The sequence below is a fragment of the Notothenia rossii genome, assembly GCF_949606895.1.
Source record: "Notothenia rossii genome assembly, chromosome: 6".
In the NCBI taxonomy this organism is placed as follows: domain Eukaryota; kingdom Metazoa; phylum Chordata; class Actinopteri; order Perciformes; family Nototheniidae; genus Notothenia; species Notothenia rossii.
In genome coordinates this window covers 31458511-31477186 of record NC_136909.1, presented here as the reverse complement: position 1 = coordinate 31477186, position 18676 = coordinate 31458511, and the positions used below count along the sequence as shown (strand labels likewise).

Genomic DNA, 18676 nt, shown 5'->3' with positions numbered 1-18676 from the left:
GTAACGGTAAAAAAGTTTGGCAAACCTTAAATAAACTATTAGGTAAACATACCAAAATAATGTTTTAGAATGAAAATTCCCAGCTGTATTGGCCAACTCTCTCAATGAGTATTTCATAAATAGTGCTCTGGACATTACAAAGCTCTTCCCACCATCTGAGGTCTCACCTAGCCCGACTGTGGATACACACCCCGTTTTTGACCTGAAGGAAATCAGGAGGTTGAGGTAAAAAATATAATCTCAGGGTTAAGATGTTCTAAGGCTAGGGATGCAGATAATTTAGACACCAACTTTATAAAAACACATATGGACGGTCTAATAAAACCAATTACTATGCAAATGAATCAATCTATCAGCACGAGGGAAGTTCCATCATCCTGGAAGGTGGCCACGGTGACACCGATATTTAAATCTGGGGATAAGGCAATGATGTCCAATTACAGACCAATCAGCATCCTCCCCTGTGTCTCTAAGATAGCTGAGAAATGGGTGTCAAAACTTATCACCAAACATTTAGACAAAGGTTTCGCTCCACTCCACCCAATGCAGTTTGGTTTTCATGCTCACCACTCCACTGAGACAGCCAACTGTGTCTTTGTGGAAAAGGTTACATTTGTGTTGGACATGAGCCCATATGTAGGTGCTGTCTTCCTTGATCTCAGAAAGGCTTTTGACACTTGACCACCAAGTGCTCCTCCTTACAAAGCTGACTTATTTCAATTTTTCTGCAGTTTCTATACATTGGTTTAAGTCTTACTTATCTAACAGAAAACAGTGTGTTATTTACACTTAAAGCATTATTTGTCTTAAGTGTTAATTAATGTGCATTGTCCCTATTCAAATAAACGATTAAATGAAACGAAATGATACATTTTGTGAATTAGTTTGTCATTTTAGAGAGCGTCTTCTGAATTCCTGAAAAAACTATCTTTTTAATATGTAGCCTATGGTCAAAATGTTGTTTCAAAATATGTTTTATCCCCTCACAAAAAGGTAAATATATAATTTCCCTTCAATAATGTTGTTAGATTTGTTAACTTCACGGTCATCTGTATATTTTGCTTATCTAATGCTGGTTTATTTCTATTTCTATTTTGAGATGTTTCTATTTTATAATTGTTTATTTCTACTCTTTTAATTTGTCTTGTTTTGTTTTCTGCTGCTGCAACAAGAATATTTCCTAAATTGGGATTATTAAAGTAATAATAATAATAAATGATATTTATATAGCGCCTTTCAAGGGACCCAAGGTCATGGTCGACAAACAAAACAAACAGACAATCAAAGGGCAAACAAAAAATAAAGGAAGCCGGGGGACCAAGAAAGGGCTAGGGCAAAAGTACATCTTATCTTATTTAAGCTTTAAACTTTAAATACATAATCTGATAGCACCTCAAACAAACAAAACACAATAACAGAGTAGCTGGTGACACACACAAATAAAAAAAGACACTTATCGGTCCTCTAAATGTGTGAGGCTTGTTTCCTTCTGTGGACATGGTTTATATGTATCTATAGAACCGTATTATGGAAATCTCGCTCTTTGCATCTGAGATGATAAGATAGAAGCCTGGTGGATAATTACGTGTACGGCTTAAGCAAATATTTGCCTATGATTATGGTCCGGACATTCAAAGGCCAAAATATTATGTCAGGAGGTTAGCAGACAGACATGTGTCTGGAAAACCATTTTGAATACCTACTACCTCCAAATCAACAACATAGAAGAAATAGAAGCCAAACCTTACTGTAGGTCACAGTAGTGTTACCTTGATGTCAAATATGCTTCCTTCACATATGACTACACACATACTGCTTTTAAACATGATTAAAAGAATGAGATTAATGGAAATAATGAGGCAAATAACAGACAAAAAAGTGTAAGAGTAAAAGTTTAACATACATTTCTTGGATGAGTATTTCCTAAACATTGTTCTTGGGGGAAAATACAATTAAAAACAAACCTCTCTGTATGTATGAGCCTCTGCTAAGATTTCTTCAGAGGTTCTTTTAACAAAAGCACCAAGCGTGTATTCAGAAAATATCCAACAAGAAACCATTTAGTATTACCCACGCTCCCCATGTTAAACATTTCTGGGTTAAAGCTTTGTTTACTTGAAATAAAACGTAACTGGATATTTCTAATTGCTGTTTTGTTTAAAATCCTCGAGTTAAACTTTACAAGATAATTTTTCAGTGGGAGGCTTTTGCTTTGTGCCAGGTGGATCTTATCAGGAGGCTGCTCCTAACCGTCCGGACCGTGAAGCCCATGTCAGTATATCACCATGCGTCTTTACTAATAACAACAACGCCCACAGGCTAGAGATTGTGCTCCTGCTTAAATACACACGCCGGAAGAGTGTTTGGTATTTCCACAAGGTTTATCCAGTCAAAGATTGAACAGAAAAAATTTAAAGTAAAATTGAATATTTATTTAATTGTATTAATTCATAATAGTATACAATTCTAATTTGCTTTACTTTTTCCATTGACCGTTTCAACTTTCAATTTTCTTTTTTTTTAGGTTTGTCAGTTTCATATTCTTTGTTTCTTGATAGATTTACATTTATTCCTGTATATGAATACTAAAATGTATGCATCTATGTGATTCTTTATTTTGGTGTCTATATACTCAGACTACTTGTGTCCTACATTTACTGTTTTACAATTTCAGCGCTGCTCTGTTTGATAGAGTTTTTAAATGCATTATATTGTGCGGCATATACAGTATCTACACTGTATATATTTATGATAGGGAACTATTTATTTGGAACATAGTTCTAAGTTATCTTTATTTTAGCCTTTACTTCTCATCTCACTCTTCTATCTTCTACATAACTCACTTTTTAACTTTTATTTTAAATCAGAAAACACCACAATGCACGTTAACAATGCTAAAATAAGTTATCCACAGTTTTTTTTTAAAAAACTACTTTGACCTTGACTGCATCAACACTGAGAGCAGACTGAGGGGACTGATTTCCCCAGCAGCAACCTCAACTCTTAGACTCTGGCTGACATCCAGGCTCCTGATAACATCCAGACACTTGAGCAGCAAGACACACCCCAAAGGAGAGTTTCTCTGCTAAATATTTGTACCTACTGATAAATGGTAAACAGTATTTTCATAATGTAAGAGGGCTGCATCTGCTGTACATCTCCATTCTCTATAAAAAAGCATTTGTAGTGGACAATAGAGACTCACATTGATGAATAATGTGAGTGAAAGACGCAGCATAACACACACACGTCTCAAAATTGCAATACTTACTGCATACTTAAAGGGGAGGTTGTACTCGCGGTCGTTGGCGCGGAGCTTCCTCTCCAGCTCTGATTTGAAAAGACAGGGAAATCGTTATTAATTGACATTAATTTTCATTTCATAGGTTTATAATGTGACCCAAACTTTAAACCCCAGAAGTGGTAGGGCAGCTTAGCCTCGCCATGAAGAGAACACAAAGTTTGCTATGTTACACACTGGTTTCAAATACTGATCTCAAATAACAGCATGTTTTACTCTATACAGTATATATAGTATGCATTTTACGACAAGGTGTACACTGAACATAATCTGTTACATTCAAACAGCCAACCACCTCTGATATACAGCCTCATCCTGCATTAAAATAGAGTTTTAAAAAAAGAAAGAGCTTATAGAACAATGGCTAGGCATCAGAAAGAGGAAAAGTCAAAAAGAAGGATACTGTATTGTACTTATTATGAATGATTTTTTAAAATAAAAAATCCATCCCAAAAAGTAACACCTCTGATGTAACATTGTAGGAGAATACTTTGCTAGAAAACTAGTCCAATGAACAATATAAAAAATTGATTAATTGTGTACTTAGTTGGTCTTTACTGTTATTGTTATGACACTTAGTAAGCGGTCTTCAGTTTACTTAATGTTAGAAGAGGAGCTCCTTTAGGAAAGAAAAAAAGGTTAGGGGAACCATTACCCTAAGCTTGTCCCATCACATGAACTTCCTCAGCAGAAGGATTTGCTGAGTTGTCATCAAAATCGTGTCCTTTTTTTCTAAGCACTTTATTTGAATCCTTAATAATTATCTTAAAATAATAGCCTCACTGTAGTGAATGTGCATCTACATTTGCTGATAAAGTTCTTGTAGTAACATTGAAGTACATACCTACTGCCCTGAAGGAATTGCTGTTTCAAAAGTCAAGGATATAATTGTAATCATAATGATAATTAAAGTCCATGCAGTTAAGGCTTACCTTGCTCTTTTTTCTTGACACAGTCCATGCCAAAAAAAGACATCTTCTCTTCTTCCTACTGCTATCTCTCCATCATACTGGTCTGTGATGAAGGAGAGACAGCTGTTACATTGTGAGGAAACGTAAGGATAAATCTGAGTCAGCTCATATCACACACACACACACACACACACACACACACACACACACACACACACACACACACACACACACACACACACACACACACACACACACACACACACACACACACACACACACACACACACACACACACACACACACACACACACACACACACACACACACACACACACACACACACACTCCTGAAAACTGGAGAGTGTAAACATCATTCCTGTTGAAATAAGAATGACTTAATGCCCAGCAGCTGCCAGCAGGAAATGTTTTCCATAATGCTTTTCTATTATGGTAATCATTGCCATGGCCTTTTAAACAACAGTTAATGGAGCTCTTAGGTTGCAACAACATCTTTTCAAAGAAATACATTTTATTCAAGACTGGAACATTTTAGTAAATGATAGAGATATTTTATATATATATATATATATCAAAGTACATGGTCTCCTTTAAACCTAGATGGTTGAGTGTTAAAGGTGATCTGTTAGTGGTGATGAGTTTATGGTTTCAATCACTTGCTTCAGGACTTCTTCAACACAGCATAATGTTTATTTAGTAAATGTTGTCCCACTTCAGAGAAAAATAGACAATAAATCAGGGAAAACTTTAGGGCGTGGCTACCTTAATATTTACAGTTTAAAACTACAGCGTTGTTCTGGTTGGGTGTTGTCCACATTGTCGTCTAAGAAATGCAACCCTTCCGTGTTGTCCATTAATGAAAGTTTTTAATAACATTTTGGTTGCTTAAAATAATCTTGATTAGTATTTGGTTATACTTCGCCCCAACCTTTAAGAAGATAGAACACCAAACTGGTGATGTCTCAGTGATTATGTTCACTTTTATATACAGTTTATGCCGTTGAGACACAAGTGTGTATATTTAGGGAACATGCTGAACAAACAGCCACAAGGAATCAACAAATGTCTAAAGATGAAAAGAGGAAGGAAAGCCTAAACATTGTTTTAAAGTCCAGTTTACATCAACTCCGATACATGGCTATTCATCTGCCTTCCTTTCCCACTTTTGGATACAAAAGCTCTTACTTCAGCTTTGCATCAGCCCTCCAGCCTCTCAATGTTTTTCCCATGTAGGGCAGAGTGACTCAGAGGGAGGCTCCTCTCTCAGGCCAGACATCGTTCAGATATCTGCTCCTTCTGACAGTAAGAGCTCAAAATCAAGAGCCAGGTCTGGCCCTGCCGTCTGTCTCACTGAGTGATGGCGAGACCCAAAAGTGGCTGCTGTCTGTTGCAGTTATTTTAGTGGCTTCCCTCTCACAGCCCTGACACCCCATGCTAACAATCATAAGTAGGATCCTGTAGTTACAGTGAGCTTCACACCAAGGCTCTTTATCAGCATAGAAGCTGAATCTAAAACGGTTCCAATGGTTCCAAAAAAGGTTCTCTGGGGTTGCAAACTATGTGGTGGAAAGTAACTTTGTTTAATCAAGAACCGTACTTTAGTACAATTTAGCCCAGGACTTCAATAAATCACTTTCATTTTCTGCCACTTCATACAACCAAAAAGGTCAATTGTGTACTTGTTTACTCTGCTACGCTATAAACTATTCACTTTCAGGTATTTGAGGTATTTGGAAGTATTTAGAATGGTTCAAACATTGGTTACACATAAAAACAGATCATTTAACACAATACAACAATTAAACTCCGGACCCTCTCTGCATTATGGGAAAAGGGACATTTCCTAATAACATTTTACTTTTACACTTTGAATTCAGGACTTTTGCTTGTAATGGAATATATATTTTTCTGTGGTGTTTCTACCATTTTGTTAAGGAACAAGCCTTTTTTTCTGCTCTTACTGTAACCATTGCAAATATACTGTATGTTGAAACAAAATACGTTTAATAAAACGTTAATAAAATATGTTACAAGAAAAAAAGTGTTTTTTTAACAGCATTCAGTAGAGAAAAGGACTTAATTGAGTACAAATGATGATGTGTACGTCAAGTGTGTGTGTGTGTGTGTGTGTGTGTGTGTGTGTGTGTGTGTGTGTGTGTGGGGGGGGGGGGGTGTGCCCTCTGCCAATGTTGAGGTTTGCCGAACAGGAAGTGGTAAATGTTAAGCGCTACCAAGGTGACGTCAACGCTTAAGCTATAAATATCAACCACATGTGTTTGTTGAAGAATGTGTGAGTTCTTACAGGAATGACAAGGCTTTAGAAAACACACACACACACACACACACACACACACACACACACACACACACACACACACACACACACACACACACACACACACACACACACACACACGACAGAGTGTGCTTTTTCTGCAGCATTTGTGTGTGTTTAAATCTGTGTCCACATGTTCCCCAGGTGCTTGGGGGGTTTTGTGCTGACTAACATGCAAACAAATGAACACAACTAAATATAGAGTGGATGCTGGATGCAAACAAACACACCCTTGTAAATGTGACAGACAAAAATAGTCAATTCTGAGAGATAGATGTATCCCGCTGTATGGGTTGATTGTGCGTTGATCTCTTGGTATTACTGGTAATGCCTTGGGGTTCCGGTGGGAGGGATCACTGCGCTCTTCCTCGCTCAATTCAGACGAGTAAAGGCGGGAGCTGCGTGATTTTATGTCTTCACTTCTCTCACTCACTATTTCCCTTTTTAAGGGCACAACATAACCGCCCACCACATGTCCACTGTTTGACAATGTCCCACCATAAAGGGCCCAAAGCAAACAGTCCCCCTATCCATTCAGTCTAAATGAACCAGCCTGTTTATTCTGCCAAACAGAGTCATGTGACACAGAGGGGCGTCTGCAGCCGTGTTTACAGGAAAAAAGGTGACATTTAAACTCACTGCAGTCATCATGAAGATTTAAATAGGCTTTAATTTGAATGTCAGATTGTGTTGGGGAATGGAGTTTCACACTCTTTTTTACAGCGCTGACGCACCACAGAGACAAAACTGGTTCCAGAGAATTAGTTAAAGAGTTATTGAGAACACAGCTCTCAAATAAAGTCATTATTATTGGTATAGTTTTAGTATTTCTTGTGTTGGAGAACCTTTTTCCACCGGAATCTAATTAGGGTAGGTTAAAGGGTAAAGTTGATGTTATTTAATGATCAAAACAAACTCCACTATAATGTATTTTTTTCCCCAGCCTGATATATCTTGTAAAAAGCCCAAAAGATCCCACAGCATCCTGACAGGAGTTTGTCTATAACTGGATTAATCTCTATGTTACTGCACGTCCAAGTGGAAGAAGCTGTAAGAAGAAACAGATTTCAAGCAAGTTTGAGTTACTCAGAATGATAAAGGGGATTCTACATAATATCACTGTTAACTCATCCAGAATGCACCAAATGACCCGGCTGTTTACTTTCCACTCTCCCCTTAATGACATCTCCTTGAGGATAAATGTGTTAGGAAGCCATTTTTGCATCCAGTTTCTTCTAACTTATGTCACCAAAAAACTCTTCCAACTTGAGTTTAATTCATCCTGGAAGAACGTTTTTAGATTTGTATCTTTTGTGACTATTGTTTTACCTAATCTGATCCATCTTTAACAATGAAGTCACTGTTTTAAGTGATGCTCTAATTTCTATCTTGTTACGGCAGTGGTGGATAAAGCTTACGAGTGCGAAAGTATTAATACGACTTTGTTTCTGTATCAAGTTGTGGAAACTCTAGCAAATCTGGATTCAATGGCTACGTCATGGTCTTGTGACAACCTGTCCTGTCTGTTGGTCGGTCTGCCATTTACTTACATTTTAGAGTGCAGGCAACAAACACTGGAATTAATGCTATTCCAGGCAAACAAAGGTGGGTAACAGTATCCCAGTGTGACAGCCACCTGTGACTGGCATAACAGATCAGAGGTCACACAGATGAATGGGTGTCTTGTCCAATTACTGATCTCTGGTTTCTCAAACTGAACAGAGCTCTATTATCAAAACCAACCGCCTGTTTGCTGCTAAAAGAAACAAAATGTTTCTCTTAGTGTGAGCTTGTGTGTGTGTTTTATGTATGTTAAGTCATTTTATATCACAATATGAATATCAATTATATTATAAATGTTCTGGAAACTCAATAAAAATGTACAGTTAGAATAAGAGACCATCTTAAGATAATTGTGTATCCTTCAAAAACCCAAGTTGAGTCTTGAATATGAATACAAGTCTGATAATGTTAAAAAATATGTTTTTAAACATGTTAAGGGCCCAACGTGTGTTCTTTCAGTAAAGAGTAACCATCAATACAAGCTTTGTTTTTATCTCCCTTGAAAGATGCTCAGCCCCATCTTAAGAGTCCATCTGAAATCCAACTCGACATTTGCACAAATGTCTGCTCTTTTAAAAAATTACACCAATACAAAGATACACAAATCCCCATGAGAAATAAGAGAACAGTTCTCACAGCCTTCCACTGTTTGATCTGAACAAAGCTACATCCAGTATACTTAAAGGTCCCATGTCATGCCTTTCCGGTTATTACCCGTCCCCTTGTGTGTTATGAGGGTTGTTATGCATGTAAACGGTCTGCAAAGTCACAAACCCTCAAAGTAACGGTGGTAGACTCATAAGAACAGAGTGGGCGAGCTGACCAATCAGAGCACACTGGGCTCACAGGGAGGGGGGGGGGAGGGGGGGGCAGGAGCTCCAACAAGCCGTTTAGGACAGAGTGAATACACATACTATACAGAGATGCTGTATGAGGAACCAATGTGAGTTTGGAAAATTGCACAATATAAATATATTCTAGTATACCTTAACAATGGAATTATGATCAGGAGAAAGGGCCATGACATGGGACCTTTAACACAACTGGGGAAAGATACGAGTAGTTGCATAATAGTTTCCATAGATCCTTCAATCACACAATAACCTACAGTAACAGATAAGCCAATGAACAGCTGCTTCACTTTCAGCATGTTCGCTCTCTCTGTCTGGTTTGTCTAATAGCAAACAGAACAGGAGAAATACAGGAAGGTGTGTAGAAGAGATTGCGTATTTACTGTATCCCATATGAGAGGTTTTGAGTCTAACTTTAAAAGAGTTGCTGCAGCAGAAAGGCTGTTAGTACCTATGAGAGGCCTTGTGCTCTCAGAAATAACAAATAGATAAGCTTTAAGGCCTTCTCAGGCTTCAAAAGGTAAAGCGTCCTACCACTATATGTGTATTCTGTGAACAGAGTATTTTTGTATTTACACCAAATCCCATGATAAAAAGTCTTGTTTTGGTTTTATAGAGCTCCCATCTTTTTAAAAATACACCAGCCTTAATGTTCTGCTCTATCTCCCTCAACAGGTACTTGTCTTATCATGCTGCTTGCTAATAATAGCTGGCAGCGCACACTATATTTTTCAAAGCAACTTAGCAATAAACCATCCATAGAGTTAAGTAGAGCTGCAAAGAGTAGTCGATTCAGTGATGACTCAGAAACAGTAACCAGCAACTTTAAAAAATAAAGAATTGTAGCAGTAATGCCAAATGTAATGGTTTGGAAAAAGGATAAATTGTTTCTTTTGCTTGTCTTATATCATAGTAAACTGAATCTTATATATTTGTCAATGTTCATGATTTTTGGACCAAACCATTGATACATTAAAAAAGATAATTAAATAACAGAAATGTCCTTGTTATGTCGTTATGGTGTAAACTATGTTACTGAACGCTCCAGATCATTACCTAATGCAACTAATACCACACAGGAAGACGAGAGAGAACATTGCACAGTAGCACATAATCAAAACCTAAAATTAATCTTTAATCTAAGGTTGATTTTTTAAATGTTTTATCTAATCAAATGTACTGCATTAACAAGCAGACCTCCTTTTTGTACAAAAATGTGCACCAGCTGTTGATTTAGCAAAACACTTAAAGTTGGGCGTCTTTGTTATTTCGCCATATCTGCCTTAAAAATGTCAATCCAGGAATCTGCTTCAGTGACACAACAATAGCAGGAAGTATCAGTGATAGTCATTTCTTGCTAATTTCACCCAACAGCAACCTATGTGAAAAGCAGGGCTCATTAAAGACGGAGAGACAAGGATTGTAAACTAACATGCTATTTTTACTAAGCTACTAAAACATGCATAGCTCTATAAGAGATATAAAATATTTGCGGATTAAATATTAATAAACAGATTCTTTCAGCTCTACTGCGGCTTATTTTGTCAAATCCACTAAAGCTCTATTAATATCTTAAATGACCTTATGTTCAGTGTTTAAGGACACTTAAACAACTGGAAGCTGCACAGATTTAAAGCTAACAGGAAACAACATTTGGACTGTTAGATTCTAGTTAAGTCCTATACTTGTGTTGGCAATTAAAATAACTGTATGTAGATCTTACATGGAGTGCAGGATTTTACCTAACCACAGCTTAACCATAGCTAAACAAAAACTCTGCCCTGATACCTTAAGTTGAGGGTCTTCGGTCCGTGGTGAAGGTATTTGCAGTTGTTGCAGAAAACCCACTTATTCCAGAGTGCATGCTAAAAGCTACTGATTTGCCTGAGTTATTAAGAATAGAAAGCCCAAAGATGCTCAATGGTTTCGGTCAATATGGTGTTACTGCACTCTTGCACTGTGTTCTACACATTATCAGAAGCAGCACTTTAACAGAGCAGCAGCCTCAGTACTCTTTCTCCTTCTACAAAGGATGCATTCAGGATCTTAGGTCACCTGTGTTTTTTAGAGACCCCTCCAGCTGCACTTGTAAAACAAGAAGATAGACTTTAAACTCAGCCTGGGTCGCATTGTACAACGCAAGTCAAATGCAGCATACAGTTTAAAGACAGCCAGATAGGTTGTGCAGTTAGAACATGTTCTGTGTAGATATACACCATTACTGCATGTTCAGAAAAACACGAAAATAACTTGAAGGCTCTGTAGCCGCATACAAATGAATGGTCAACGCAGAAACTTGAACTAGCCCAGTGCATAACGCCAAAAGCGGGAGAAATGTACATATGCGGGTTAAAATGTCTAAGTTAACGTCTTGGTGATATCTCTGGTCCCCATAAACAAGGAGATATAAGAAGAAAAAAAGAGACTTGAGTTTAAAAACAGAGAAAACCACAGAGCCGGTGAGTTCTGAGTTCAGTCAAAAACTGAACACAAAACACACAGACAAAGCCAAGAGGGATTTGGTTTGCTAATAATAGCTTACAACTAACATACAGTTGGTACATTGGATGTTTGGGGCAAACAAACACAAACAGTCCAGTGGTCAAATTTGTACACAAATACATGTCTAATGTCTCTCCTAACTGGAACTGGCAAAACCAAGTCTGCGCTTTGGGATTAGGCTTCCTAGAAAGGAATCTTATTTTTACATGTTTTCCGTGGCACTAAACCATTAACACCACTATTTGGTTTATTTTGTTGCTTGTTTTTCCCTCTAATTTGGAGCCTCAGCTATATGTACCTTGACCACAAAAGACAAAATATCACCTTTTATACAGGGCAGCACTGCAACCAGACCCACCTTTCACCCACACACTGACCTCCTTCTCCCCTCTCTCTCCAAGTGAGGTTCTTACCCTCGTTACTTCTGCCCGTCCTACCACCTGTCCTCTGGACCCTATCCCCTCAAACCTCCTTCAGACTATCGCTCCTGATATTCTACCATTTCTCACCCATTTCATCAACACTTCTCTAACTTCTGGTCACTTTCCAAACTTTCTCAAGGAGGCAAGAGTAAACCCTCTCCTAAAGAAACCCACTCTCAACCCGTCTGATGTTATAAACTACAGGCCTGTCTCTCTCCTCCCGTTCCTGTCTAAAACACTTGAACGCGCTGTCTTTAAACAACTCTCCTGTTATCTCCATCAGGACAACCTTCTGGATCCGCACCAGTCTGGTTTCAAGGCAGGTCACTGAGGAACTGCACACTGCTAAAGCAGCCTCCCTCTCCTCTGTCATCATCCTTCTGGACCTGTCTGCTGCATTCGACACAGTGAACCATCAGATCCTCCTTCGCACTCTCCAAGAACTTGGAGTTTCAGGCACTGCACTTTCCCTCCTCACCTCATACCTCAAAGACCGCACCTACAGGGTTACTTGGAGAGGGTCCGAGTCCGACCCTTGTCAATTAACCACAGGGGTCCCTCAGGGCTCTCTTCTTGGTCCCCTCCTCTTCTCCTTGTACACAAACTCGCTCGGGTCTGTCATTAGCCCGCATGGTTTTTCATACCACTGCTACGCTGACGACACCCAACTAATTCTGTCCTTTCCCCGCTCAGAGACCCAGGTCGTCGCACGCATCTCTGCTTGCCTAGCAGACATCTCTCGGTGGATGTCTGCTCATCACCTCAAGCTCAACCTTGACAAGACTGAACTGCTTTTCCTTCCGGGAAATGATTGTCCCACTCTTGACCTAACAATCAACATCGGCACATCTGTTGTTTCCCCGACTCAGACTGCAAGGAATCTGGGTGTGATCCTAGATAACAAACTGTCCTTCACTGCAAACATTGCTGCTACAACCCGCTGCTACAGATACACGCTTTACAACATCAGGAGAATACGTCCCAAGCTGACCCAGAAAGCGACGCAGGTTCTGGTCCAGGCTCTCGTCATCTCACGCCTAGACTACTGCAACTCCCTCCTGGCTGGTCTACCTGCATGTGCCATCCGACCTCTACAGCTCATCCAGAATGTAGTGGCTCGTCTGGTCTTCAACCTTCCAAAATTCTCCCACACCACGCCGCTCCTCCGCTCCCTTCACTGGCTTCCAGTAACTGCTAGAATCCACTTCAAGACACTGGTACTTGCGTACCATGCTGCGAATGGATCTGGCCCTTCCTATATCCAGGACATGGTTAAACCGTACACCCCAGCACATGCACTCCGCTCTGCATCAGCCAAACAGCTCGCTGCACCTGCACTGCGAGGGGGACCCAAGTTCCCATCAGCAAAAACACGTGGGTTTGCTATCCTGGCTCCAAAATGGTGGAATGAGCTCCCCATTGAAATCAGGACTGCAGAAAGCTTACACATCTTTCGGCGCAGACTGAAAACTCATCTCTTTAGACTCCACTTCGAGCAATTGAATTACTAACAAAGCACTTATATACTAATAAAGGGCTGGCTTATCTAAAGCCAGTTGAGTAGCACTTGAAATGTTTGGCTCTATGAAACCTGATGTACTTATATGATTCTGTTTTCTTCAAGGTTGTATCTTCCTGGTTGAATGCACTTATTGTAAGTCGCTTTGGATAAAAGCGCCAGCTAAATGCAATGTAATGTAATGTAAAAATGGAAAGTCCTACACAATACCACAGAATCAGCTTCAATCTAACTAGTTTGACCAAACAAAAGCTAACATACCGACTCTGTTCCTGTGGGTTACTGATTAATGTCAGTTTCCTCAGTAAATCTGCCTGTAAGTAAATGATGAAGTTTACTGGGTGTGTACACCTCCACAACAGGAGGTAGCTAGCATTTTGAGATAATTCTGACTTTAGTAACATTAAAAACTGAACTGATTTGTGACCCTGTTGTAGGTATGAATAGAGATGTTGCCTGTAAAGACCTCCTTCACATACCCCACTGATGATGAACATTAACAAAGAAAGAATGGAAAAGTGAGATGAGGTATGACACAAGAGCACAATACAGTGTCGAGCCCCTAGCGCCGCACCAAAAGACCCAAACAATCAACCTCTGAATAATTCACCTGACCTCGAGGGGTCACAAACACACTCCTCTTCTCAACTTACCTGATAACACTTTGACATTTTGATTGACCTTTAAGGCTTTTACGCAGCTTCTTATCAATTTGGCAACACACCAGATTCAAGCTGGGACACAAAGTTTGATTTTTTATTTGAGCACTAGCAGGAAGTTTGGTGTCAAGGATTCACCTTACATGACCCTTCAGACCTCTTGTCCATGTCCTTGTTCAGTTTGAATTTAAATTCTGATGTTTAGTCAAATGCAACTTTATAATTCATCTCGATCTCATTAACAATGTGTAACACACTCATACAATCTATTCATACAATATTCACCTTATCGTATTCCTCCTTCAAATTAAAGTAATTATTTTTATTTTGTGATATTTTCAGCTTCAGTATTTTAAATCTCATAAGTGTTTGTTATATTTACTGTTTTTTCTTTCTATTTTTCGTATCGTTTTAGCCATTTTTCATTGTGTTTTCATTTTGTCAGTTTGTCCACCACTTTGGTTCAGACTGAATTATCTTAACAACTACTGGATAGATTAACAAAGAGTTGGATAAACAGCAGCCATATTCCCCAAAAGATAAATCCAACAAACTCAAGTGATCCTCTGAATTGTTTCTACAACGAGATTCACATTCATGATTCTAAGTGAAAGGACCAACACCTATCGGATAGATTGACATGAAATTCAGTTCAGACATTTATGTTCAACTCGGGATGAATTGTAATAACTTTGGTGATGCTTTACGTTTGCTCTCTAGTGCCGTCATCAGGTCAAATCTTAAAATGTCCAAACATTTCGTTTTTGAAATGTGCGCTGTGCCTTTAACATTACACTGTATAAAGCTTAGTAAGTTAAGACTTATCAAGGGGGCCCTTTATTTGTTTGCTAGGCCCCAGTGTTTTCAGTGTTGCTAAGCAACCAAGTACATTAACCCTCTATGGCATGACTTTTTATTTTGGAAAAAAATGTTTCACGAGCTTAGGGGTCCTTGATATTATATCAATTTTAAAATGTGTGTGTGTGTGACATCTTGACCTTCACTGTCCTCACTGTCAGACGGAATAGCCCTAACAGCCTGATCGTGTCCCTTCTGCCCATAAAATGTTTCTGTGTCCATTTCCTAGATGGTAAAGTAAAAACATTGACTAGGTTTATTTACATAACAAGTCTTTAAACAATCAAATATACTTCTTTACGTATTCATGCACATGCAAATATTTTTTATTTTAAGTTGTGTACATTTCTAATATGTTAAAAAGTGAAATGCATCTTACCAAGTGGTGGCCCTGAGTCCCCTGCAGCTTTGCTTGCAGAAAGGACTGCTCCACCCCCAGACAAAATGCCACACCCATATCATTCCCTCATTTTATTGGACACCAGCATGTCAGGTTACATTGTATATATGTAAATATATATATATATATTTAGAGGGCCAGTGTGAGGTCGAAAAAAGTGGTTTGTTGCCTGAGGGCAACAGTATGCAGAGGGTTAACTCGAGTTCAACTTTTTTTGTCATTTTACATCGGTATTTTTCACTTTCTGCTATTTTATATTTAAGAGGTTTATATCATAAATGTTTTCCTCCTCTACATTTATTTTTGTTCCTTTGCAGTATCATAATATAATAAAATGTTATTCAACTTATAAATGATGAGGTATTTGTTTAGCTTAAATCAACCACCATTGTATCTGCTGATGACAATATTTCGTTATTTAACTCAAGTATGTTTTAAAGGGGCCCTATTATGCTAATTTCCAGGTTTCATAATTGTATTTAGTTTAATTTAATTTATTTGTATATCTAACTACGTGTAAGATACAGTTCTTTTCACCCTCTGTCTGAAACCAGAGCCCAGTCTGCTCTGATTGGTTAGCTGGCATGCTCTGTTGTGACGGGTCAACAACTTAGAGATTGTCACTATATGTTACAGAACTAAACAAAGGAGTCCAATGGAGGCGTTTCAAGCAGGGGGGGGGAAGTAGGAGAGAAACTCCCTCTGGAAGGAACAGAGGGATTTTAACATTTGCAGACCATTAACATGCACAAAAACCTATATCACACACTACAGGAAAGGGAAAACTCTTCCACTTGTATCAGAGTATTTGTTCACAGTTGTACTGTATTACCACTTTAAGTCAAATATCTGAGTATACTGCTCTCACTATTGCAGTAGCAAGTGGATATATTCAAGTATTGTACTTAAATAAATTGTTTACTTGTACTTTACTTAAAGGTCCCATGTCATGGCCATTTCTACGGATCATAATTCCATTGTTGAGGTATACTAGAATAGATTTATATTGTGCAATTTTCCAAACTCACATTGGTTTATCATACGGCATCTCTATATGTGTATTCATTCTCTGTCCTACACGGCTTGTTGGAGCTCCTGCCCCAATGGACCAATCTGCATAATGAGTATTTTAAGTAAATTTTGATGCCAATACTTTTGTACTTTTACTTCCGTAACCTTTTGAACCAGAACCTTTACTTGTAACAGAGTATTCCTACACTGTGGTAGCCTACTTCTACTTTTACTCAAGTACACAATCTGAGTACTTTCCCCACCTCTGCACTGGTGTGAGATGTAGAGTATGTTTTCTTTTCAGCCACTGATAAGTTAGAATCATCAAACTACTTCACTGTCTGACGCTGAACAGCAAAAAGTTTGCTCAACTACAGGATATGGATGTATCATTACGCTGTATGATGCTGCTGTGGAAGTTCCTCAACAGTCATCACTGCTAAACCGCAATTTACTGATATAGCCTACATAGTTTCATATAATGTATTCTTCTTCTTCTTCACCTATAACTCACTACAGACTCCAAGCTTCACATTTGAAGCGAACACATTATGAAATTCAGTGTTGACAACAGAACAATGCTTCACAGACACAACAAAAGATACTTCGACCGTATGAAAAAGAGAGTTAAAAAGATCAATCTAGCCTGTAATGAGTGTTGCAGAAGAGAAGAAGAAGAGAAGAAGAAAAGCCGTTTGGCGTGTTTCTGGAAAGACCCACGATTAGAGACACAAATAAAGCGCAGAAGAAGTCTTTGACTTTTTCTAACTTTCCGTTACTTTCATAGTTTGGACTCCCCGAAGAATAGAAGGAAATAGTGAGAAGACAACAGCTTCCTGTTCGTCTGGCTGCCTTTCTCTCTTCCTCCTCCATCTCTTCCCTTTTTCTCCCCCCATAAATACATCTCAGCATGTCAACACCTTCCCAACTTCGTCGTGGCACTTTCAAAGTCACTAAAAAGGCGAGTGACAGCGCGCCTTCTTACCGTGCGCTCCGGTGCGTCCCGCGCTGCGCCCTGAGCTGCGCGTCCCCAAACGTCCTGGAGAGAAACGAGGAAATCTCCAAACTACGAGAATAAACGAGGGCTAATGTTGTTCCTCCAGGCTTCCTAACACCCGCCTTTGCCCTCCCCTCCCCTCTCTCATGATCTCCCCTCCTCTATTTTTCTCAACCCCTCCCTTCTCTCTCTCCACTCACTCCCCCCGTGGGCGCAGTGTTTTATTGAACCTTTCAGTTACAGCAACCTACAATACCAAAGACATTTAAAACGATACGAAATGTGGGCCATCATCAGTGTTGTTAGGTTACTAAGCACATTTACTCGAGTGCTGTACCTAAGAACAGTTTTGTGTACTTTACTTGAGTATCTCCATTTTATGCGACTTTGTCCTTTTACATTTTCTAAATGTCTGAAAACCCAGATGAATTCTACAAGATGAAATGTTGAATGTTGGATATTATACAGATGTTCTCAATACTACAAGTGTTGACAACTAATACATATTTCAAGATAGGATGTTAAATAAATAAAGCAGTAAGTTAACGCATAAACATGTGGATCTCTTCTAGTTCAAAACCGAGTCGCCCTCTCAAAATCTATCGATCTCAAATTGCAGAATTGAGAGTCAGTGATGCTACAGGAACTGACACTGTGTGTTTGGACAAGCAGGGCACAGGTCAGGCTAGCCTAGTCAGAAATGAAAGGGGCCAAATGCAAAGTTGTAGTTGTATGCAAAGAAAGTAATAAGTGCAAAAAAAACAAAGATATGTACATGAGCTGTTAAAAAAACAGAAGTCTTTTAAAGGTGTACAATACAAGATAATCGGTGTAGGTATGGCCAATGAAGTGAACACTTTACTGAAGGAAAAAAAAGTCTGTCCTCTTCTCACTAATCGTCAGAGCCTTTGCTATTATGTCCGTAGTGTGCATGCTTTAGGAGTAACGGATTACATGTAACAAGATTACCTTTTTTGACATGTAAGTAATCAATGTAACGGACTCTGGTCCTGTGTGATGGATATGTTGTTGTTTGATGAGAGTGGTATTATTCTTCAACAGCAGAAGAGTAAAGATATGTCAGTTACAGAAAAATGAACATACACTGTTAGTGAGATGTTTAACCACCATCTGGCATAGATTGTTCAAATCTACTGAAAAGATGAACATTTTTCTTTCCATTATTACATTGTTCACATACTATAACTGTTACGTGTTGTAATGAGTGATGGTGTGGGTGTTTTTGTGTGTGTGTGTGTGTGTGTGTGTGTGTGTGTGTGTGTGTGTGTGTGTGTGTGTGTGTGTGTGTGTGTGTGTGTGAGAGTC

At 38.8% G+C, this 18676-nt stretch overlaps 1 protein-coding gene across 1 annotated transcript in view; it reads right to left on the bottom strand.

The window, feature by feature from the left end:
• The window catches only part of LOC307045312 (phospholipid-transporting ATPase ID-like), a 70480-nt gene extending 53002 nt beyond the window's left edge, over window positions 1-17478 (bottom strand). The window contains exons 1-3 of the mRNA XM_079690884.1: window positions 17339-17478; window positions 4234-4315; window positions 3272-3330 (exon numbers count right to left, since the gene is read on the bottom strand). Of these exons, the coding sequence (XP_079547010.1) occupies window positions 3272-3330; window positions 4234-4276 (102 nt within the window). The 5' untranslated portion in view covers window positions 4277-4315; window positions 17339-17478. The remainder of the gene's footprint in view (window positions 1-3271; window positions 3331-4233; window positions 4316-17338) is intronic.
• Between the last annotated feature and the right edge of the window lie 1198 nt (window positions 17479-18676).